The sequence below is a fragment of the Lissotriton vulgaris genome, chromosome 7, assembly GCF_964263255.1.
Source record: "Lissotriton vulgaris chromosome 7, aLisVul1.2, whole genome shotgun sequence".
Taxonomy (NCBI): Eukaryota; Metazoa; Chordata; class Amphibia; order Caudata; family Salamandridae; genus Lissotriton; species Lissotriton vulgaris.
In genome coordinates, this window is record NC_141695.1 from 1272461969 (window position 1) to 1272486083 (window position 24115).

Here is a 24115-nt window from a genome sequence, read left to right on the forward strand (position 1 = left end):
ATTTTTCCCGGAAACTAACTAAATAACTAAGATCACATCCTGTCTTTCCGTGGTTCCAAGCGCTGGGATGCTCTCGGTTAGCCATGCGCTATAAAAAAACAATTTTCATTTCATTTCATTCATTCATTTCACGTAGTTCTGTTCCTTCCCCCTTCCACGGGGCCGCTCTGATACGTATATTGTTCCGCCGGGCCTGTTCTCATGTCCTTGGCGTGGGCCTGAAGGTCAAGGTTCTGTTCTGTAAGGCGGATCACATCCTGCTGTAACCTGTGTATGTCCTCCGCGGCCCCCAGATCGTGTTCCTCCAAGGTTGCAACCCTTTCTCCCACCCCATCCACGTCTCTCCTCAGCTCTCTCATGTTCAACGCAAGTTGGGAACTCAGTTCCGTGATATCCTCCTTAGTAGCCGTGAACAGCTCAAGCATGAATGCCTTCATCGCTGGGGCATCGCTATCCTCCTGGCGCGGAGGTTTGGCAGTACCCGGAGAGGCCAGTTGCGTGGGAGTTTTTTGCACAGTATCCTTTGCAGGCTTGTCTTTCTTAGGTCTGGTCAACGCCATATTGTCGCGCTTGACAAGACTCTCCAGCGACGGCGGCAGGGTCAGCCTTCCCGCGTGGTCTCAGGTTCAGGCACCGATCCGCCTTGGCCCTCAGGGCTGCCTCACCGTGCCGAGTATCACTCCCTCGCTCCCTTGATGGTCGCTGCTTCACGGCCCCTCGGCGGGGCCACCACCCCTCAAAGGTCGGGGGTCGATGCTTAGGTAGGAAGGCCGGATAGGGCAACCCAGCCCCAGCCGGATCCGCGCACCGGGGAGAGCACCGGCCCAGTCCGAGGTAAGTCCAGGGCCCCGGGTGTAGGCTGCCGTGTCACAAGGATGCCCCCTAGGCGTGTATAGAAAAGAACGGGGGGTAAGCAACCACCCCCTCGGTAATCAGGCGGGGATCCCCGCCGAAATGCGGGTCTCGTAGGGCCAGGGGGACCGCTAGGAACAGGGCCACAGTGCTCCGGGATGCGTGGAATGCCGCAGGCCTCGGCCGCCCCCTCTCAGGGCTGATTGGAGCAACAGTTCCGCCTCGCTACCCCAGTCCCCCGCGATCCCCCCAAGCCAGCACCGTCCGCCGACGTGCGGACCGAGGTCCAAAGCACCTTGCAGGATCACCCCAGTCACACTCACCTGCTGTGAAGGTCTGAGCGCCGCGGTGCCACGAGGGAGCACTCACCCGACAAACGAGGATCTCACCACCGCGGCACCCGGCGCGGCTGATCTCTGCCTTGGGGCGCAGCTCAGGCACCGGGAACTCCGAGGCCGAGGTGTCTCTCTCCGCGGTGACCGGGGCGCCTCTTCAAGGTCCCCGAATCCCCGGGGATATCGGGGGGTCCCGCCTCTTGGGGCCCGCTCCGCACCCGCCGTGCTCGGCGAGCTCTCTCGGCAGGGCCAGTAGTTGTGTCCCCAGCTGCCCGCTCGGGACTCACCCTCCGTCTGTCTCCGGCCGCAGGCAGCCCGCCCTCACCTCGCCGGCGCCAACGGATGTGGTGGGTCAGCTCCGCTCCGGCGCGCGCCCGGCGAAGGCCGCGCCGCATCGCTCTGCTCCAAGGGCTCCAGACAGCAAAAGGGGGGCACCAACCTCTATTCGCCGGCCCCCAGGGACGCCAAAGCAACTTTGCCAATGCCGATGGGCACCGAACAGGGTGATAATCAAGGTTTATATTCTGGCGGCGCCGGAGGGACCGAGAAATGCGTCCTACACCGCCGCCATCTTGGCCACGCCCAATCCCATTAATTTTAGAGGATAAAATCATAAAAACACTTGAGTCACAAATGTCTAATTTTGTCTGGCAATATGGGAAGATTAGGAGGTTGCTGAAATATTTATCCTTACCACAAAATAGGGGTGGCTAGCAGTTCCTAATATAATGCTATATAACTGGGCCGCTCTGCTTCATCAAATGATACCTCTTTTTGATACCCGGATGGTAAATGAAAACACACAGGGTACAGAAATATCTTCTATATATGAATTATCATTTGGAAAGAAAGCTCAAGGGCTTTTGCTGAGGCAAATAGAATCAAGACATTATAAAAAAGTCAGATTCAAGGTCATCTCTAGTGCTTGGAAAGTTTGGAGGAAGGTCTCTAGATTCATGGCATTTCCGAATTTCAACAGGTATACCCCTCTTTGGCAATCCTCTCTGCTACCCCTACAGGCTAACGATGACGTGGCTAAAAAATGGGAAAGCGCGGGGGTAAGAATGGTATGGGATTTCCTGGGGGGAGAAGCGAATAATAGGTTTTTGAATTTACAGAGAACTTTTGACATTTCTAATAATGATTATTTTTAATTTATTCAGGTTAATACTATTCTTAGTTCCAAGACCCCTATGATTTCATTGGAAAAGATCCCATTCTTAGATATTATACTTAAGAATTCAACCAGAATTGGAACAATATATGACCTACTCCTTGAGAAACTCCCAGACGATCTGGATCATACAGAATCATCTTGGGCTTGCAAATTGGCTAATCCCAATATTGATATTGACATGAGCTTATTTTTAACATCACGACTACTCCTATCTTCTAACTTGAAAGCCCAGTTTACAAGACCATTTTTAGCTTATACTTACCCCTGCTAAGTTGTTGGCATGGGGAAAGAGAGTAGACGATTCTTGTCCCAGGTGTGGGTTAGGGCCGGCCACTCTGCCATATATGTTTTATGCTTGTGTTAAATTAACATCACTAAAAAGTATGCTGTCAGGATTTTGGGAGGAGGTATTTGGGCACAGGGTGGCGGAATCATCTACACATTTCATTCTTGGTTATGATAGTACTCTGGGGCTAAGCTCGGAGGAGAAATCATGTCTTTTTGTGGGGACAGCTGTATATAGAATATTATTGGCAGCACACTGGAAGGATGCTGATCCCCAACCTTTCAAATGTGGTTAGCTAGGTTTTTGGGGGTGTATAATCAAGAAAAAGCCATCTACGCTACCAGAGGGAGACACTTTAGTCTGCGTGGTAATAAGATCTGGTCACCAATTGCGGCCTGGACAAGCGATGGAAGAAGGCTGTAAGAAAGTCGTGCATGCAATAATTTGGATATTCATGATTCTAGGTGATGTTTTTCAAGGACTGGTACCTTTTTCTGTTAATCGTGTATGTATTTATATATTTATTCATTGATATGCATTGCTATTTTTCTATATATATAAATTGGAGTTGCTTGATCAATAAAAAAAATCAAGCTTCATTAACCAGCAGCCAATACATAGGATATCTCGCCTACTCAGGTGTGGCAGAGTTTTTTCCCACCTACTCCAGACGTCTCTGGGTTTTGTAAGTAGGGTCGATGAGAATAAGCACGACTTAGCTACCCAGATTCTACTGTTGAATATGTGCGCCATGTATTTACCATGTTGGGCAAACCATGTTTGACACGTTGTGTGCCGTTAGACCACATTGGGCGCCATGTAGTGTAGTTCCGATAGTACTCTTTCATGCAGGTCCTACGCTGTTTATGGATAACATATACTGTGGGCTTGGTGGCAAACTGAGTCGGTACACCCCCACCGAATATGTCAGCCTAGGTTTCCGCATTAGCTAGCTCGTAGTGCTACTAGAATCTCCTGTTATCAAAGAGTTTCCTTTTTGCAATTTCAGAACATAATAACCTCAGACGCGTGGAAACAATATAATACTTTTCCCCAGTCACTCGTGCTTGCTTATTTTGCTCTCAGAGAGATACACAGAAGAAACTGTTGAGCGTGTTTACAATAAGAATTTGTTGTACCGTTGTCCTTCTCATGGAAAATATGTGTGCTGCTATAACTGTAACACAGTAGCAGAGATATAGAACCAACAGTACAGTGAATAAAAAGAAATAGTATTGTTCTACCATTTTGCAATAGTCATGACCACATACATGACTATGAAATGCATTTCTAAAATAAAGTGCATACTCCTAAGATGCCTGTCTAGATGTACCTAAGTGTACCTAGCATGTGAGTAGGTGCTATGAAGCCTAAGTCTAAGAGCCTAAGTCTTAAGAGCCAAGAACCCCACTAGGATTTAGTCGAACCCCCATACCTGAATAGTGAGAGTGTGGGACTTCGTCCTGGACTTGAGTTGGACATCCCTAAAGGGATCGTCAGACCACTGTCATCTGGAGCGATGGCATGCCAGAGCTGCAGCGTCTCTGGTCAGTGTGTCAGCCTTGAAGTCTCGGTTCCCTCCTGCTTTCTGATACCAAGAGGTGCTGTATTTATACAGTCTATTTGCGTATGTTCCCCATTGTTCAGTATGAGGATGATGTTGGGGATTAATCCTTGTGCGTCAATGGGAGAGGTGAAGTGGACCTTCTGAAGAGTGTACTCATAAATCATTCATATGTGCTAAGGATGACTTCTTAGCAATATCGATTGGGAAAACCCCACCCTCTGCATGGAACAAGGTGAAAGGTTTAGTCCATAAAAGGCTACAATCCTTATAAGGCATTATGTCCATACAAGGCAGTCTGTCCGTATTTGGAGTTATGTCCTTATAAGGCTCGTTCATATAAAATGATGGTAAGATGATGTAGGGAAAGTATACGATGTTCCCTAGACCTATATCAGGGTACTGATATGAAATATAACAACTCACGCTAGTCTTTAACCCCTTTGCTGCTAGCCCCCCATGCTAAGCCTTTTTGTTGGCTATTTGTGGTAGTTCTCACTTAAACCCCTGTAACTTTTTGTCTACATAAGGTATCTATGTCGAATTTGCATCCTTCTCTTCCAACATGAGGATTCTAAAGGTGCCCGGGGTTTTTGAATTTCTTTAGAGGGGACTGGGAAATTAACCAAAATACAGGGTAAAAAATGTTTTCAGGAAAAATGGGGGAAAGTACTGCAGAAGAAAGTGTCTGTTTTTCTCCCTGGAAATGGTATTACCATAGGGTTTTTGGTGCTAAAATGACCAACTTTCCAGCTTTCACGAACAGGCAGACATTTGTTAGAAAAAAAAATTCTACACAGTTTTGACATTTTACTGGGACATAGCCTATCGTTCCTATTTTTTGTGCTTTCAACCTCCTTCCAGTTAGTCGTAGAAATGCGTGTGAAACCAAAAATGGATCCTGGAAAGCTATACACTTCTGATAAGTAAACAAAATTCTGAATTCAGCAAGGGGTGATTTGTGTTGATGCTTCAAAGGTTTCCTATAGAAACTAACAGTTGAAATAAATAAATATTGAAATTGAGTGGAAAAAACCAGCCATTTGTGCCCACGTTTTCACATGTAACTTCTTCTGAGTATGGCAGATGTTTGAAAGTTTCAAAATTACTTCTGTTTTACACACTGTCTTATATTTGGAAGGCAGAAAGTCAATTGGTAATAACAGGTTCTACAATTCTGTATTTAAGTCTCCCTATAAAAATGATACCTTACTTGTGTGGGTAGGCCTAATGCCCGCGTAAGGAAATGGTCTGAGCGCATCATGGGCACATCCAATTGTTCCAAGGGAAAACTGACCCTTTTTTCGCAATGTGCCTAGCCGCGAGTTTTAGACTCTAGCTCATTTGCACCTTAGCAAACCTAGTAAACCTGTACATTTTTAAAAACTAGACACCTAGGGAAATCCATGATGGGGTGACTTGTGTGGCTCCCACCAGGCTCTGTTACCCAGAATCTCTTGCAAATCTCAAACTAAAAAATAAAAAAATAAAAATAAATTCCTCACATTTCTGTGATGGAAAGTTCTGGAATATACAGGGATCCAAAAGCTTCCACCCATGCAGCAATTCCCCAAGGCTCCTGATAAAAGTGGTACCTCACTTGAGTCGATAGGCCTCAGACCCGCGACAGGAAAAGGCCTAAAAAACTTGGGCACATCACATTTTCCCGGTGAAAACTGACCCTTTTTTCGCAATGTGCCTAGTTGTGGATTGCGGACCCCTTCTCAGCCGGCACTTAGGGAAACCCAGCAAACCTGTACAATTTTGAAAATTCGACACCTATGGTAATCCAGGATGTGGTTGCAAATCTCAAACTTAAAAATAAAAAATAAAAAAGATTTTCTTTACATTTCTGTGATTGAAAGTTCTGGAATCTGTTGACAGCCACAAATTTCCACACACCCAGCATTCCCACAAGTCTCCTGATAAAAATAGTACCTCACTTGTGTGGGTAGGCCTAGTGCCCACAACAGGAAACGGCCCAAAGCAAGTGGGCACATCACATTTTTCCAGTGAACTGACCCTTTTTTTCGCAATGTGTGTAGTTGTGGATTTTGGAACCTAGCTCAGCCCGCATCTAAGGTAATCTATCAAGCCTGCACATATTTGAATACTATAGACACCCAGGGAAATCCAGGATGGGGTCACTTGTGTGGCTCTCACCAGATTATGTTACCAGAATCCCTTGCAAATCTCAAACTTTATAAAAAAACCATTTTCCTCACATTTCTGTGGTGGAATGTTCTAGAATCAGTGGGGAGCCCCAAATTTCCTTCCAACCAGCATTCCCCTAAGTCTCTTGATAAAAATGGTACCTCACTTGTGTGGGTAGGTCTAGTGCTCGTGACAGGAAACGCTCCAAAACATACTATGGATCCTGAAAAATGATCTATCACAAAACTATCTGGTTTTGCGAGGGAGTCACCTGCGTTTTGGTCCCGGGCTCCGTGGCCCTCTAGTGAGATCTACCAAAGCAGACATTTCTGAAAAGTGGACACCTAGGGGAGTCCAGGGAAGTGTGGCTTGCATGGATTGCCCAACATTTTCCTACCCAAAATCCCCTGCAAACCTCAAATTTACCTTAAAAAACTCATTTTCCTCACATTTCTCTATGGGAAATTTGTGGGATAATGGGCTGATGCAAAATTCTTACCACCCAATGTTACCCTAGGTCTCACGATAAAAATGGTACCTCACTTGTGTGGGTGGGCCAAATACCTGCAACAGGGAAGGGCCCAAAAACTATTGTGGAGACATCAAAATTATCTATCTTAATGCGACCTGGTTTTGTAAGGGGGTCACCTGCGTTTATGGTCCCAGGCTCTGCTACCACCTAGGAAATAAATCCAGACAGTTCTGAAAACTAGACACGCGAGGGAATCCAGGGAGGTGAAGTTTGCGTGGATTGCCCAATGTTTCCTACCCAGAATCCCCTGCAATCCTCAAATTTAACTAAAGAAATTAAATTGTTCTCAAATTAATATTGAAACTGCATCTCCCCTCACTGTTTGGGATACAATGAAGGCTTTTATCTGTGGTACCACACAGTAATACATTCATCGCTCAAATAAGATTTATTTTGGGAGATGGAAAGATGCTTCTGATACTCTCAAAAAATTAAAGGTCCCTCAAGCAGGGGAGATTATGTCTAAAGGTCTTAAAAGTGAGGGAATATGTAGATCTTTAATTAATGCAAGGGTGCTTTTGACTCGCCAGTTTAAAGAAAAAGCTGCAGCTGCCTATCACAAAAACCGTCTGATCCAATATGAGTATGGCGATCAGGTAGGCAAGATATTGGCTTACCAAGTAGCAGATAAAAGGGATAAAACTCGCATTGACTCAATTAGGGGTAGGTATAGTCAGTTATACAATTCGGATAAGTCAATATTAGACCAGCTGTCTCAATTTTATGGTGAGTTGTATACTCCTGATGCTCAAATAGATACCACTTTGGTGGAAGCATATTTACGACTTGGGGATCTCCATTCTTTAAGCTTGGAGGCATCTGAAAATCTCAAACAAGATATTACTGAAGAGGAAATTACAATTGCAATAGCCTCATTCTCATCGGGCAAGGCCGCAGGGGATGACGCTCTGCCAGTAGAGTTTTATAAAACTTTCAAAAATGTTATCCTTCGACTATTCTGTATGGTTATCAGTAAGATTGGTGAATGCGTCACTGCCCCTAAATTTTGGGACTGGACGAATATTGTCTTTTTCCTCAGAAAAGGGAAGGCTGCGGACGAATGCGGATTTTTTCGTCTAATTTCTCTTACTAATTCAGATGCTAAAATCTTTGCCAAAATCCTAGACAATCGTCTCGCTCCTTACATGCCAGAATTGGTATCTGAACACCAACACAGATTCATATGCGGTAGGGATACTACGGCACATGTCAATTCAGCCATACCAGTCTTTGACATTTCCAATAAGACATCTAGCAAGTTGGGGATGATTCTTCTCGACGTTGAAAAAGCGTTCGATAGAGTGGTATGGGACACACTGTGGAAGATTCTGATCAACAATGGATTACCCGACCAATTTATGAATTGGGTTCAGGCTCTATATATAAAACCACAAGCTAAATTGATTTTCGCTAACTTGTACTCTGCTACATTCCTGATTCATTGTGGCACAAGACAAGGGTGCCCACTCTCCCCCTTGATCTTCGCCTTATTTATAGAGCCATTTATGTAAGCTTTAAATCGGTAGGTCCGTATCATCTCATTCAGGTACGGCACTCACTGTATGAAAACTATTGCTTATGCGAACGACATTGCTATATTTACATCTGATCCAGAAACCGCATTAAGCATAATACAGGAAGAGGCGGGTATTTTTGGTGCCTCCTCGGGCTATAAATTGAACGCACATAAAATACAGGTCCTACATAATTTAGAATCCACACTACCTGTTAAAGGCATCTTCTGCATCGCAAAATATCTGGGAATTCGGATCACTATCAATATAGACCAATTTTGGAAACATAACTATGAAACACTCTTACTCTTACAAGAAATTTAAGAGTTGGAATAACTTGCCTATAACTATCCCAGGCAGAGTTAATATAGTCTAAATGATTATACTACCTAAGGTTCTATATTTATTTCGGGCAATCTCTTTCAGGGTAACTAACTTTTTTTTTTAAAAATTAGAAGGTGCGATTAGCAGCTTTATTTGGAGTTAAAAACAGCCACATCGGGCACTACATTCACTTACGTTTCCTTATAAGCTAGGAGGTTTACAACTGCCTGATTTCAAACTTTATTTTTGGGCAGCATTCACTGGGCGTTTGAAAAGTATGCTAATTGATAAACATCCATATCATGGTCTTCTTACAGCCCTTGGTACAGACTCTAAGATGTTTCTATTTAGGGTTAATGACCCCAACTATTACAAAAGAGTCCAATTCAAGACTATCAGGGATATGGTCCGCATATGGAATGAAATTTTAAACTATTCAAAGCTTTCCTTTGAAGACCTGATTAATCATGAATACTTTCATTTGTGGGATAATCCATATATCCCGGATATATTCCGTGACTCTACAGCACGTAGTTGGTCAAGATGAGGGATAGAAAGATTGGGTCAGTTGTTTGATCATAGTGGTTTTTTAACTATTTTGGACTTATAACGATCTTTTGAACTTCCCTCCCAGTGTTTCTTTAAATATTTACAAATCCGAGACTATCTTCTTAAACGGCAATACTTTCAGAAACCATGCTCTCTTCCATTACTGTCTCACTATTTAAATCCTTTGCTTAAAGCTTGAATAAGCTCCATCTATTTGCAGTTGTCCGATTTAAGGGAATCAGTTATTAGTTATTAGCTAGTAAATGGAGTCAGAAATTCGGAACAATTACTGATGTATTCGAAATTACATTCGCATTTGATACTTTGGAGAGCTCTGTATACTCTGTCAGCCTCAAACTGCAACAGTTTCGAACAACATACATGTTATATTATACAACTGAGAAAATCTGTGGGTGGCAACAACCTCTACGAAGATATACTGCTGGGGTTAGGGACAAGACATGCTGACCTAGATGTGGTCAGAGAGCAGCAGATCATCTCCATATGTTCCATACGTGTCCTAGTCTACTAGACTTCTGATAGCAGGTTACGTTTTTTGCTTACCAATGTTTGGGATCGGATCTGTCTTTTATTACTAAGGAGGTCATTATGGGAACTAAGAAGCATGATAATATTGCTAGAATGTGCTTTCTGACTTTGTATTGCGAGGGGATGGATCAGTCCTAAACCTCCTACTCTTTCAAAAATGCTCGCTCTTCTATCAGATATATAATGAAAAAGAGCACGCATTGGCTGAAACAAGATTCACACTCTCAATGCTCAGAATTGAACCAATATGGAAATATTTTAAGTATCAATAGGAGTATCTAGTATACGTTTATATTCTCTATTCTCAATGTATGTACTCAAATGTAATTCTACTCCTATTTTGTTCCTTATTTCTGAAACATAAGGAATTATCTCTGGATTCTTCTTTTTGTCTTGCTTTGTCTGTCTTCCGCATATGAATTTAATGTACCCCTCTGTCAATAAAAATAAAAACATTTTTTTTTAAAGAAATCAAATTGCTCTCACATTTCAGTGTGGGATCACTGCGCCTGCACAAATATTCTACCTCCCAGCGTTCCCCTCGGTTTCCCGATGAAAATTAAACCTCGATGAAAATTAAACTTCACTTGTGTGGGTGTCCTAAAATGTATATAAGACTTAGAACTCCTGCCAGCCCCTGAGTCTCTACGTTTTTGCCCCTTCTCATTCACAGGCTCTTGGCCCAACCACACAAGTGAGGTATCATTTTACTTGGCATACTGAGGGGTACGTTGGTTTGCAGAAAAGTTGTGATTGTGCGGTGATCCCACATAGAAAAGTGAGGAAAACGTGATTTGTTTTTTAGCTACATTTGAGGATTGCAGGGGATTCTGGGTATAAAATGTTGGGAGATCCACGCAAGCCACACCCACCTGAACTCCTCTGGGTGTCTGGTTTCAGAAATGTCTGAGTGTGACAGGTTTCTCTAGATGCCCGGAGCCCAAGACCAAAAACGCAGGTGACTTTCTGACAAAACCAGGTATTTTTGCTATCAATAATTTTTATGTCTCCACAGTATGTTTTGGGCCATTTCCTGTTGCGGACACTAAGCCCACCCACACAAGTGAAGTACTATTTTTATCGGGAGACCTGGGGGAAAACTGGGTGGTAGGAAATTCATAGTGGCCCGGTGATCCCACAACTTACCTACATAGAAAAGTGAGGAAAATGTGATTTTCTTTAGCAAAATTTGAGGTTTGCAGGGGATTCTGGGTAGCACAATTTTGGGATATCCACGCATGTTGGGACCCCATGGACTCCCCTGGGTGTCTAGTTTAAGAAATGTCAGGGTTTGTTGGGCTTCTGTAGATGGCTGCTGAGCCTAAGACAAGAAACGCAGGTGACTCCCTTTCAAACCCAGGTAGTTCTGCGATCGAAAATTTTGAAGTCTCCACAGTAAAAGGGCCATTTCCTGTCATGGGCACTATTCCTACCAACACAAGTGAGGTACCATTTTTATTGGGAAACCTGGCGGAAGGCTGGGTCATAGGAAATTTGTGGCGGCCTGGGCTTCCCACAACTTTCCTACACAGAAAATTGAGTAGAACATGATTTTCTTTTAGCCCCATTGGAGGTTTTCAAGGGATTCTGGGTAGGAAAATGTTGGTAGATCTATGCAAGCCACATCTCCCTGGACTCCCCTGAATGTCTAGTTCTTAGAACTGTTTGAGTTTGGTAGGTTTCCCTAGATGGTCACAGAGCCTGGGACAAGAAAGCCTGGTGACCCTTAAGCAAAACCAGGTTGATTTCATCTAGATAGTGGGGCACATGTGTTTTTTGTCCTGGGCTTGGCAGCTATATAGGGGAACCTAGCAAACCCAGACATCTCTGAAAACTAGACACCCGGAGGAGTCCAGCAGGGAGGTCTAGCTTGCATGGATCCCCCTACATTTTCCTACCCAGAATCCCCTGCAAACCTCAAATTTAGTTAAAAAGTCACATTTTCCTCATGTTTTGTGTGAGAAAGTTGTGGGATCACAGCAACAGCAGAAACAGCTAAGCACCAGCCAAGCACCAGTCCATGCACTCTGTCAGCCAAGTGTCAGTACACACACACCACCAATCAAGCGACAGGCCATGCACACCGCCAAGCAAGTGCCTGTCCACGCACACCGCGAAGCAAGCGCCAGTCTACACACAACTCCACAAAGCTTTAGTCCACACACAGGCCACCAGCCAAGTACAAGTCCACACACACCCCCAACAAAATGCCAGTACACACACAGCAAGCCAAACGCCAGTACACGCAGACCGTCAGCAGATCTCCAGTTCAGACACACTCAGAAACTTTCCCTGCTATCTAGTGGTTTTCAGACCCGCTTGGGGGTAGGAGGAGCCTACAAATATTGCTTATCTGCCCCAAAGGGGGGCAGAAACAGCCAAAATGTGTCACTAGACAAAAAGGGGAGCGATTTTTGTTTATGGGGCCACTCTCTGACATGCACAAAAACATATCACTGGTGTGTAGTGGGCTTTCTACCCCCATGTGGGGCAGATCAGGGGTAATAACCCTCATCTGACCCACAAGATGGCAGAAAGACTATCCAATTAGTTTTAGAGGGGGCTGCCTAAAATGGGCATGCTAGTGCCCCTACCCTACGTATAAGAAAAAAACATAATCCCTGGTTCCTAGTGGGCTTTCCGCCACGGGGGAGGGCAGAAACTCTGTGGGAATTCATTTAGGGGGCATGGGTATTGGTATGTCCATTTTGGGAAGGCCCCACCCATAAAAGTACATAATTAAAAATCCCTGGTGCCGAGTGTGCTCTCTGTCCCCCCTGGGGGGCAGTTCAGGGGCTAGATTGTTTCCAAATATATTTGGGTGGATGCATGGTATTGCCCTTATTGGGCAGTCCCCACCCATCTTTTACGAGAACCAAAATCCCTGGTGTCTAGTGAGATTTCTGTCCCCCCCGGGGGCAGATCGGGGGTAATAACCCCATTTGCCCTTTGGGTGGCAGAAATACTGTGGAGGTTGTTTGAAGGGTGGGGGCATTGGCATGCCCAATTGTGGAAACCCCCACCCCTATACAAACTCATAAAATAAATCCATGGTCCCTAGTGTGCCTTCTGCAAATACTGACATTTGCCAAAACACTGAGGGAGAGCTAAAGCCCTTGCCCAAGGGGCCGCTCCCCCCTCCCTTTAGCCCTATGAGTGGATCTCTGCTTGAAGATCGCCCTCCTGCAGGCAATCCTCAAGCAGGAATCCACTAGGGAGAGGTACCATTCGAAGGGGAGATTCTCCCCTGTCCAATGATACCGCTCCCTTCTGCCTCTGTGTTCCGAGGGCTGAGGTAGCCCCCGAGCACCAAGGCAGTGAAACTGAAGCGAGACGATTGGATCATTTCAGCTTGCAAAAAAGAGGGTTTTCCTGTGCCATGTGCATGGATTGCCAGGAGCCTTCCGAATCACACTAGCACTGCAGCGTCTGATGGCTCCTGGCCGTCCAACGCATGGAACCTGTTAAATCTCCCTTGTCCCTTCAAGTGGTTTCAAGTGGTTTTAATATATGAAAAACACTGACGCTGGAGTACTAGAGTTACAGGTTGGTTTATTCTTATATTGGTAGATCAAGATGTATTTACATTTAGAGTTATTTCAAGCTTTTGTTGTGAATATAGTTGCCCCAAGTGTAAGGCTGTAGGGCTTAATATATCAACTGTGTTAATCTGTCTTTCCAGCCGCAGGATGAAAAGATATTTACACGTTTCATGGAGGCTGTTGGTAGATGGTCAGTTAATTTTCCAGCTGCAATAAGAACAACATTAACTGAACATCGAAGAAATGTAAGAACATATGCTTTTGTTCATACATACAGTGATCTAAGTGTTTGCCAATTCCTTCCACAGGTGAATAAATAAATGACATTTGTAACCGCTATGATCAATTTACTTTCAATAGATGTAGCTATACCCTTATAACCAGTATCTTTCACAATCCCTTGGCTTCTTTCCACTGAAACAGCACGGATCTACATCACTATATCATAGATACAGTTAAAGGCAGCCATCTAACCACTATCCTCATCATCTTTAATCCTTTGTTCGTGTGTGCCTAAGGCAACTAACACTATTTACATTGGACATCAATGTTTATGCTGGACTGCCTAGTAGATAGATGTGTGATAGGATTTAGTGTTTTCCAATTCAGTAAATTAGAGGGGTTGCGAACGGTAAACTGTTTTACTTATCTACTAAACTCATGTAACACTTTTTCAGTCTTTTTCTGAAACACTAACTGGTTTAGAAAATGGATATCAAAACTATGTTGGCTAAAGGTCTAATTTGAATGTACCCTCCAAATATCCATTTGCTATTATTTATATCAGTGTTTTGCAGCCATATTCGGATAGAGACTTATAGCAGCAAATTCCTTACTTTAGAATATTCCACAGGTGTCAGACTGATTCCAGAAGTTTGCATATAGTACCCCTGCAAGTAGGTGGCGTAATTTGGGTTGACATCACCAGTGTTATCCACTCCAGAAATTACCTGTGTGGTCCTTCTTTAGGCGCCACCCCATTGCAATGATTAACAAAAAGTGAGCGACCCGAAAATACCCTTGAGGGCTTGGGTAATTAAAATGGAAAGGTAAAAGTGCCTTCAAGGGAATTTATTTTCTATATGTTCAGTAACTCAAATTAGTTATAGAAGGATAAATCAATAATCCTTATTATGAATCAATCCAATACTATTTGACTCAAAATTCAATATAGATACTTTGTTTCATTAAAACACAACATACAAACAAAGACACAAGGTGTATTAGAAAAATAGTTTTATCAAAAATTCATTGAGATAAGTGACTTCATATACAGATAAGTAAACAAATAAGGTTTAGGACTGTGGGTACATGTATACATAAATTACTACGTGACTCAACAGAACCTAAAAAACACCTATCCCACACCACATTGAATAAAACAAAGATAGGGATAAGATGTACTGTCGACGTTTCGGTTTCCTAAGAGTCAATTGTAGAAACCATCCTCAGGACTGCTGTCAGTTATGATCTGTATAGAGGTATTGTAATCTGAAATTTAAAGATATTTACAGTTACAAGTCTACACTAACTATATTCGTTACACCTTGGTGACAAAACAATATATTTATAACATTTACAATAACGGTACAATGATATATACAACATAAAAGACATTATGAACCTAAAGTTCATTTTTTTATAAAAAAGAGACATTTCAATATTGACATAGGCCTTATATAAATCAAGGAGATATTCCAACGTGTGAAAATTATTCCTCGAATCATTGATTAAGCATCCAAACGGAATTAAAGCCGTGTTGCTTTTATTTATCTAGAACAAGTGACTTTGTGAATTATATATTTCCCAAGAGTCCTCTATTTAATCGAGGTCTACGAGTGTAGTTTAGAGGATCAGATTAATAACATCTTATTCAAAGTCTAGATATCTCAGTATATAACATAAATCAAAACAAGAGACTGTCTAATCATAGCTTATTAGTTGATCATAGCTTATTGGTACATGATTGTTCGAATTGTCATGCGGAAGTTGTATAGAACAATATTAAACATACTGATTGCATATCAATTGACAGTGAGTTTGTTATCATTGCAGGACCAAGCTTTATAATTGTCAATAGTAGCATGCGGATGTTATATGAGACCATATTGGATACACTGATTGCATATCAATTTGCAGTAACATCAGTATCAAAAAACTGAGATGGTTTGCTAGGATTGGATAGAGAGAGGGACTCACAAATAAAGTCATATACCTGTGTGGAATGCTCCTGCACCTTCGTCACATGAAATTTGTGTAGCGAATTACACTTGATTAAAATTGAGGTGTATCTTTGTTGATTAACTGAAACATAAAAAATCAAAGATATTGAATCAACCCATTTAAGAGGCTGGTTGGAGAGCCTATCTTGTGATTAAAGGACATACCTGTGAGTCGTTTGATATCTTGACTCAAAGTTCGAAATCAATCAATCTGGAATGTCCGTGAAGTCGTGTCTAATCTTCACACATGTGAAACATAGGGCGATAGTCTAAAAGATGATAGACAGTATCGGGAATTGTCAATATCTTAACAGACTGGGACGGTTGTATTTAGCCTGAATGGTGATAGCGATCTTACCTAGTTAAGATGGGGTGCATTCTTTCTTACAGCCAAAGTGAACGTAGAGACAGCGAATTCGTCTCATATACAAAGGATTGTTTTGAGGCAGACACTCGCCAATCCTGTGTCAGTAATCTGAGGGTTAATGGAAGAGGTATATAAGCGTAAGTGACAAAATTGTCAGAGCGCATTGTGATGTATTTTAAACATCAATAATCTAGAAGTTAATAGAGGATCTATATATATGCGTCAGTGACACAGTTGTCTGGAAGCATTATAGTCTGTTTAAAGGTCCGTTCTTACCTAATTTCTGATGTGTGTGTCGCAGAGTCAAGCAGCGTGTGGTCGATTGAGGGTAGAGAATCATTACTGACTGCTCTCTCTTTTAAGGTCAGCGTTTGGAGATCGAAATGGGACTTAGTTTGGAGATCGAAATAGGACTGCACACGGCAGCCATATTGGACTAGTCAATAGTTATGAGTCAGATCGACAAACAGATGCCTGTACAATTAATGGAGGCCGAATGTCGGTAATCGCATGTTTTTGACGATTAAAAGTCAATGCGTATGTTTAAGGATTTATTCATAGAACATCCGCTTTTAAATTTATTATTTACAAATATTCCACTAGCAACATGAAAGATAAATACAGTGTACATTATTCACTAGGATTTTATAAGATATACAAACAATCCTGTCTAAGTATAATCATGTCAAAAATCTATGTATTGTTTCAGATAATGCTGATAATGAGCCAATTTATGTGAAACCAAGGGGCAAACTTATTAGAATCAGAGATCTAATAGAGACAATGGTTTACGGGAGACATGCTAAAGCATGCCATTCAGTTGCTGAGTTCAAGCCTCGTTTGACAGTGTCAGTAAGGCAGATGAGTTTGCCTTCTCGCATTGTCAAAATCCTGTCAATATTATTTTGTCTCTTGTTGGGTTTTATCACTTCAAGGACCCACCATGTCATATCTGTCTCCTTATGTCCTAATCGCAAAAAGTGCTCAACCAAGGGGGCAGTTTCCTTTTTGCACCGTATTCGCGACTGATGTTGTAGGATGCGTTTCTTTATTGGTTGAATTGTTTTGCCTAGATAATGTAGCTGGCAAGGACATTGAATACAGTAAACCACATTTGTGGTATTACAGTTTGAGAAGTTTTTGTTTGTGAACTGGATGTTGTTGATTTTACAGGCTTTGACCGTCGTGGTGGTTGCACATGCTGCGCAGTTGTTACATTTAAAATGACCCACTACTGGACTAAGTTGTCTCATATTGTTTACAATATTGTCAACAGGAGTGGTATCATAGGCATGAATTAACCTGTCTTGTAAGTTGGTACCTCTTTTGAAAGCAAAAAGCGGGTTTTGTCCGAATTCAGGGAATGAATGGAGTGAGTTCCATTGTCTTGACACTATTTTCTTGATTGCATTTGAATGTGTACCAAAAGTGGATACACAAACAATATTGGTTTTATTTGTTCGATCTTTGACTGTTAGTAAAGTATCACGATCTTGATACCAGGCCCTTTTCATTGATTTCCTCAATAATTTACCAGGGTAGCCGCGTGAGTATAGTTTATCTTTCAACTTTCTGGCTTCATGGAAATAATCCTCTTTGAATGTGCAATTTCGTCGAAGACGAAGAAATTGTCCAAATGGTAGTCCATCTTTTAACGCTCGAGGATGATGACTTGTGTATTTAAGGAGTGTATTTCTTGCCGTTTTTTTGGTGAATAAGGTGGTGAAAAGTTGGTTATTGGTATCCACCTTAATGTTAATATCAAGAAATGGCATTTCTGTGTTATTGTATTCAAGAGTAAATTGGAGGTTAATGTTCCTGGAATTTAACCATATATGAAAGTCTTTCAATCGATCGACAGTGCCTTCCCAGACCAAAAACACGTCATCTATATAACGTAGCCATTTTAGGATATTTGAGGAAAATGGATTTGTAGAGTGCCAGATATGTTCATCTTCGAAGTGTGCAACATAAATATTTGCTATATCTGGGGCAAAAACAGCACCCATGGCTACTCCTTTCTGTTGTAGATAGAACGTGTTTTGGTATAGAAAAAAGTTTTCACATAGAGGCAATCTTGTACACTCTAGGATGAAGGCAGTAGGGACAGAGTGTGGTCTTGGTCTGGATTCCAAGAGTGTGTTGAGTAAATCTAAAACTTCAGTTTGAGGGATATTAGTATACAAGCTTTCTATGTCCATAGAAGCAAGTATACTGGTCGTTGGATCAAACTGGAATTTTTCAATTTCATTTATTACTGCTGTGGTGTCTCTGATGTAAGTAGAGCATTCAACAGCAAATGGTCTGATAAAAAAATCTGCATATTGTGCCAAGGGTTTAAGAATTGAATTACATCCCGACACAATCGGGCGGCCTGGTGGGTTGTTTAAATCTTTATGCACCTTAGGGAGCATATAGATTACAGGTATGGTCGGTGTTTTATTTACTAAGAAAGAAGCCTCTTTCTCATTGAGCCAGCCTCCCTCTAGACCATTTTTGCTCAAACTTGTAATTTTTAAAAACTAAAAGATTAATCACAGAAATTACAAGTTTGAGCAAAAATGGTCTAGAGGGAGGCTGGCTCTATGAGAAAGAGGCTTCTTTCTTAGTAAATAAAACACCGACCATACCTGTAATCTATATGCTCCCTAAGGTGCATAAAGATTTAAACAACCCACCAGGCCGCCCGATTGTGTCGGGATGTAATTCAATTCTTAAACCCTTGGCACAATATGCAGATTTTTTTATCAGACCATTTGCTGTTGAACGCTCTACTTACATCAGAGACACCACAGCAGTAATAAATGAGATTGAAAAATTCCAGTTTGATCCAACGACCAGTATACTTGCTTCTATGGACATAGAAAGCTTGTATACTAATATCCCTCAAACTGAAGTTTTAGATTTACTCAACACACTCTTGGAATCCAGACCAAGACCACACTCTGTCCCTACTGCCTTCATCCTAGAGTGTACAAGATTGCCTCTATGTGAAAACTTTTTTCTATACCAAAACACGTTCTATCTACAACAGAAAGGAGTAGCCATGGGTGCTGTTTTTGCCCCAGATATAGCAAATATTTATGTTGCACACTTCTAAGATGAACATATCTGGCACTCTACAAATCCATTTTCCTCAAATATCCTAAAACGGCTACGTTATATAGATGACGTGTTTTTGGTCTGGGAAGGCACTGTCGATCGATTGAAAGACTTTCATATATGGTTAAATTCCAGGAACATTAACCTCCAATTTACTCTTGAATACAATAACACAGAAATGCCATTCCTTGATATTAACATTAAGGTGGATACCAATAACCAACTTTTCACCACCTTATTCACCAAAAAAACTGCAAGAAATACACTCCTTAAATACACGAGTCATAATCCTCGAGCGTTAAAAGATGGACTACCATTTGGACAATTTCTTCGTCTTCGACGAAATTGCGCATTCAAAGAGGATTATTTCCATGAAGCCAGAAAGTTGAAAGATAAACTATACTCACGCGGCTACCCTGGTAAATTATTGAGGAAATCAATGAAAAGGGCCTGGTATCAAGATTGTGATACTTTACTAACAGTCAAAGATCGAACAAATAAAACCAATATTGTTTGTGTATCCACTTTTGGTACACATTCAAATGCAATCAAGAAAATAGTGTCAAGACAATGGAACTTACTCCATTCATTCCCTGAATTCGGACAAAACCCGCTTTTTGCTTTCAAAAGAGGTACCAACTTACAAGACAGGTTAATTCATGCCTATGATACCACTCCTGTTGACAAAATTGTAAACAATATGAGACAACTTAGTCCAGTAGTGGGTCATTTTAAATGTAACAACAGCGCAGCATGTGCAACCACCACGACGGTCAAAGCCTGTAAAATCAACAACATCCAGTTCACAAACAAAAACTTCTCAAACTGTAATACCACAAATGTGGTTTACTGTATTCAATGTCCTTGCCAGCTACATTATCTAGGCAAAACAATTCAACCAATAAAGAAACGCATCCTACAACATCAGTCGCGAATACGGTGCAAAAAGGAAACTGCCCCCTTGGTTGAGCACTTTTTGCGATTAGGACATAAGGAGACAGATATGACATGGTGGGTCCTTGAAGTGATAAAACCCAACAAGAGACAAAATAATATTGACAGGATTTTGACAATGCGAGAAGGCAAACTCATCTGCCTTACTGACACTGTCAAACGAGGCTTGAACTCAGCAACTGAATGGCATGCTTTAGCATGTCTCCCGTAAACCATTGTCTCTATTAGATCTCTGATTCTAATAAGTTTGCCCCTTGGTTTCACATAAATTGGCTCATTATCAGCATTATCTGAAACAATACATAGATTTTTGACATGATTATACTTAGACAGGATTGTTTGTATATCTTATAAAATCCTAGTGAATAATGTACACTGTATTTATCTTTCATGTTGCTAGTGGAATATTTGTAAATAATAAATTTAAAAGCGGATGTTCTATGAATAAATCCTTAAACATACGCATTGACTTTTAATCGTCAAAAACATGCGATTACCGACATTCGGCCTCCATTAATTGTACAGGCATCTGTTTGTCGATCTGACTCGTAACTATTGACTAGTCCAATATGGCTGCCGTGCGCAGTCCTATTTCGATCTCCAAACTAAGTCCCATTTCGATCTCCAAACGCTGACCTTAAAAGAGAGAGCGGTCAGTAACGATTCTCTACCCTCAATAGACCACACGCTGCTTGACTCTGCGACACACACATCAGAAATTAGGTAAGAACGGACCTTTAAACAGACTATAACGCGCCCAGACAACTGTGTCACTGACGCATATATATAGATCCTCTATTAACTTCTAGATTATTGATGTTTAAAATACATCACAATGCGCTCTGACAATTTTGTCACTTACGCTTATATACCTCTTCCATTAACCCTCAGATTACTGATACAGGATTGGCGAGTGTCTGCCTCAAAACAATCCTTCGTATATGAGACGAATTCGCTGTCTCTACGTTCACTCTGGCTGTACCAAAGAATGCACCCCATCTTAACTAGGTAAGATCGCTATCACCATTCAGGCTAAATACAACCGTCCCAGTCTGTTAAGATATTGACAATTCCCGATACTGTCTATCATCTTTTAGACTATCGCCCTATGTTTCACATGTGTGAAGATTAGACACGACTTCACGGACATTCCAGATTGATTGATTTCGAACTTTGAGTCAAGATATCAAACGACTCACAGGTATGTCCTTTAATCACAAGATAGGCTCTCCAACCAGCCTCTTAAATGGGTTGATTCAATATCTTTGATTTTTTATGTTTCAGTTAATCAACAAAGATACACCTCAATTTTAATCAAGTGTAATTCGCTACACGTATTTCATGTGACGAAGGTGCAGGAGCATTCCACACAGGTATATGACTTTATTTGCGAGTCCCTCTCTCTATCCAATCCCAGCAAACCATCTCAGTTTTTTGATACTGATGTTAGTGCAAATTGATATGCAATCAGTGTATCCAATATGGTCTCATATAACATCCGCATGCTACTATTGACAATTATAAAGCTTGGTCCTGCAATGATAACAAACTCACTGTCAATTGATATGCAATCAGTATGTTTAATATTGTTCTATACAACTTCCGCATGACAATTCGAACAATCATGTACCAATAAGCTATGATCAACTAATAAGCTATGATTAGACAGTCTCTTGTTTTGATTTATGTTATATACTGAGATATCTAGACTTTGAATAAGATGTTATTAATCTGATCCTCTAAACTACACTCGTAGACCTCGATTAAATAGAGGACTCTTGGGAAATATATAATTCACAAAGTCACTTGTTCTAGATAAATAAAAGCAACACGGCTTTAATTCCGTTTGGATGCTTAATCAATGATTCGAGGAATAATGTTCACACGTTGGAATATCTCCTTGATTTATATAAGGCCTATGTCAATATTGAAATGTCTCTTTTTTATAAAAAAATGAACTTTAGGTTCATAATGTCTTTTATGTTGTATATATCATTGTACCGTTATTGTAAATGTTATAAATATATTGTTTTGTCACCAAGGTGTAACGAATATAGTTAGTGTAGACTTGTAACTGTAAATATCTTTAAATTTCAGATTACAATACCTCTATTCAGATCATAACTGACAGCAGTCCTGAGGATGGTTTCTACAATTGACTCTTAGGAAACCGAAACGTCGACAGTACATCTTATCCCTATCTTTGTTTTATTCAATGTGGTGTGGGATAGGTGTTTTTTAGGTTCTGTTGAGTCACGTAGTAATTTATTTATACATGTACCCACAGTCCTAAACCTTATTTGTTTACTTATCTGTATATGAAGTCACTTATCTCAATGAATTTTTGATAAAACTATTTTTCTAATACACCTTGTGTCTTTGTTTGTATGTTGTGTTTTAATGAAACAAAGTATCTATATTGAATTTTGAGTCAAATAGTATTGGATTGATTCATAATAAGGATTATTGATTTATCCTTCTATAACTAATTTGAGTTACTGAACATATAGAAAATAAATTCCCTTGAAGGCACTTTTACCTTTCCACCCCATTGCAATGACATCAGTTCTGTCCTTTCTGCGCCGGAGAGCGCTGATCCGTGAAGCGCTAATCTTAGTTGTTTTTTGACTGGCTTTTTTCTTGACTTTTGTCTAACCCTTTTTGAAAAGATTTCTCTCCTGGTGTGACAGGATGTCCCCAAAGAAGCTGGCTGGTTTTGAAGCATTTGGTGCCTATCACAGACAGATGTCTGTGACAGACCCACATTTGGCTTGTCTGTGGTGCTTGGAGAAGGACTATGACTCCAAAACATTCGCGGATGCTGTGTCATGCACACAAAGGCACTGTGGGAGTGGCGTCTAATACTCCTCGCTCCCAGATGTCAGATGCCTTGTGACGCTCAAGATCCCAATTGCACGGGAGGTTCGGGACCATTCACGAGCCACACCTGGCAGGCGTCATCCTGCTCAAAGTTGTCAGGAGTGTCACACATGCAAAAGAAGGTAAAGAGCTCTATGACTTTGCCACACCTGTCAAAGTCTTCTGATGAGGCACAGGAACGTCAGCACTCCAGGCCTTATGCTTTGGCAGAGCCTGAGCCAGGGTCCACTCATAGTTTCCCTGTCTTTCCCGAATCTGTGTGACCCCTGCCCAGCTCAAAATATTTTATGGGTCCATGCATCTCATATTTTGTCCGTCCAGCCTGTTTAGAGCACCTTTTGGCCCCACGGGCTCTGGAGGGACACCAACTGGACTCTCACCAGCAGGAATGCCCTCGGCGCCAGTTGGGCCCCATGGATACAGTGTTAGATTCAGAGCATACCTGGTGGCGAGACTGAGACCTTCCTCGGTGCCCCATGGTGACGTCATCCCCATTTTCGTTCCCGACTTTGACATAGAGCTGGATAGGAGTTGTCTGATGCTGTGTCTGTCGCCGAACTGGACCATAACCTCTGAATCGGAGCCAGTTCTTTTTGCCTTTGACAGACCTGGAGAGGAAGATGAATGGGAGGGGTCTGAGGAACCTTATGGATACCAGAATCCAGTAGGTTAGACATCGCAACGGACACTGGCTTGGTCTCTCCTCCTACCATGGTTACATGGCTCCTCTTTCATTATGGTGGTGCTTAAGGCAGCTAAGTTCTTGGACCTTTAGTTACCCTCAGTGGCAGTCAAGTTCGTCTTTACAGAGGTGCTTTATCTGGCAGTCGCCTGTTCCGAACCTTTACTCCCTTTGATTGAAGCCCTTACCAATGTCCTTCTTGGGGCCTAGTCCAAGCCCTATACAGGGGCTCCTGCGTATTGGACAAATACTGACCGCCATCACCCAGCTCCTGGGGAAACCAGTTTCATTAGCCAGCACGTCACACAGGAGAGCTTGGTGGTCCAAGCCTCCACCACTAGAGTTAATTTTGGTTTGTTCCCTTCAACTCCACCAGAAGCAGAATCCAAGAGACTGAATACTTTTGGCAAGAAGTTGTAGGCTTCTGCTAGTCTTTCACTAAGGTCAGTGAACACCACAAGCCTTTTTGGCTGATATTCCCATACCATGTGGGATTCAGTTGCACAAGTGCTTCCTATGGTCTCGGTGGA

The 24115-nt window shown here is 41.9% G+C and overlaps 1 protein-coding gene across 1 annotated transcript in view; it reads left to right on the forward strand.

Annotated features, from left to right (window-relative positions):
- LOC147703391 (uncharacterized) overlaps positions 1 to 24115 on the forward strand; it is a 9287842-nt gene that overhangs the window by 3767900 nt on the left and 5495827 nt on the right. The window contains exon 12 of the mRNA XM_086931832.1: positions 13519 to 13623. Within this exon, the coding sequence (XP_086787958.1) occupies positions 13519 to 13623 (105 nt within the window). The remainder of the gene's footprint in view (positions 1 to 13518; positions 13624 to 24115) is intronic.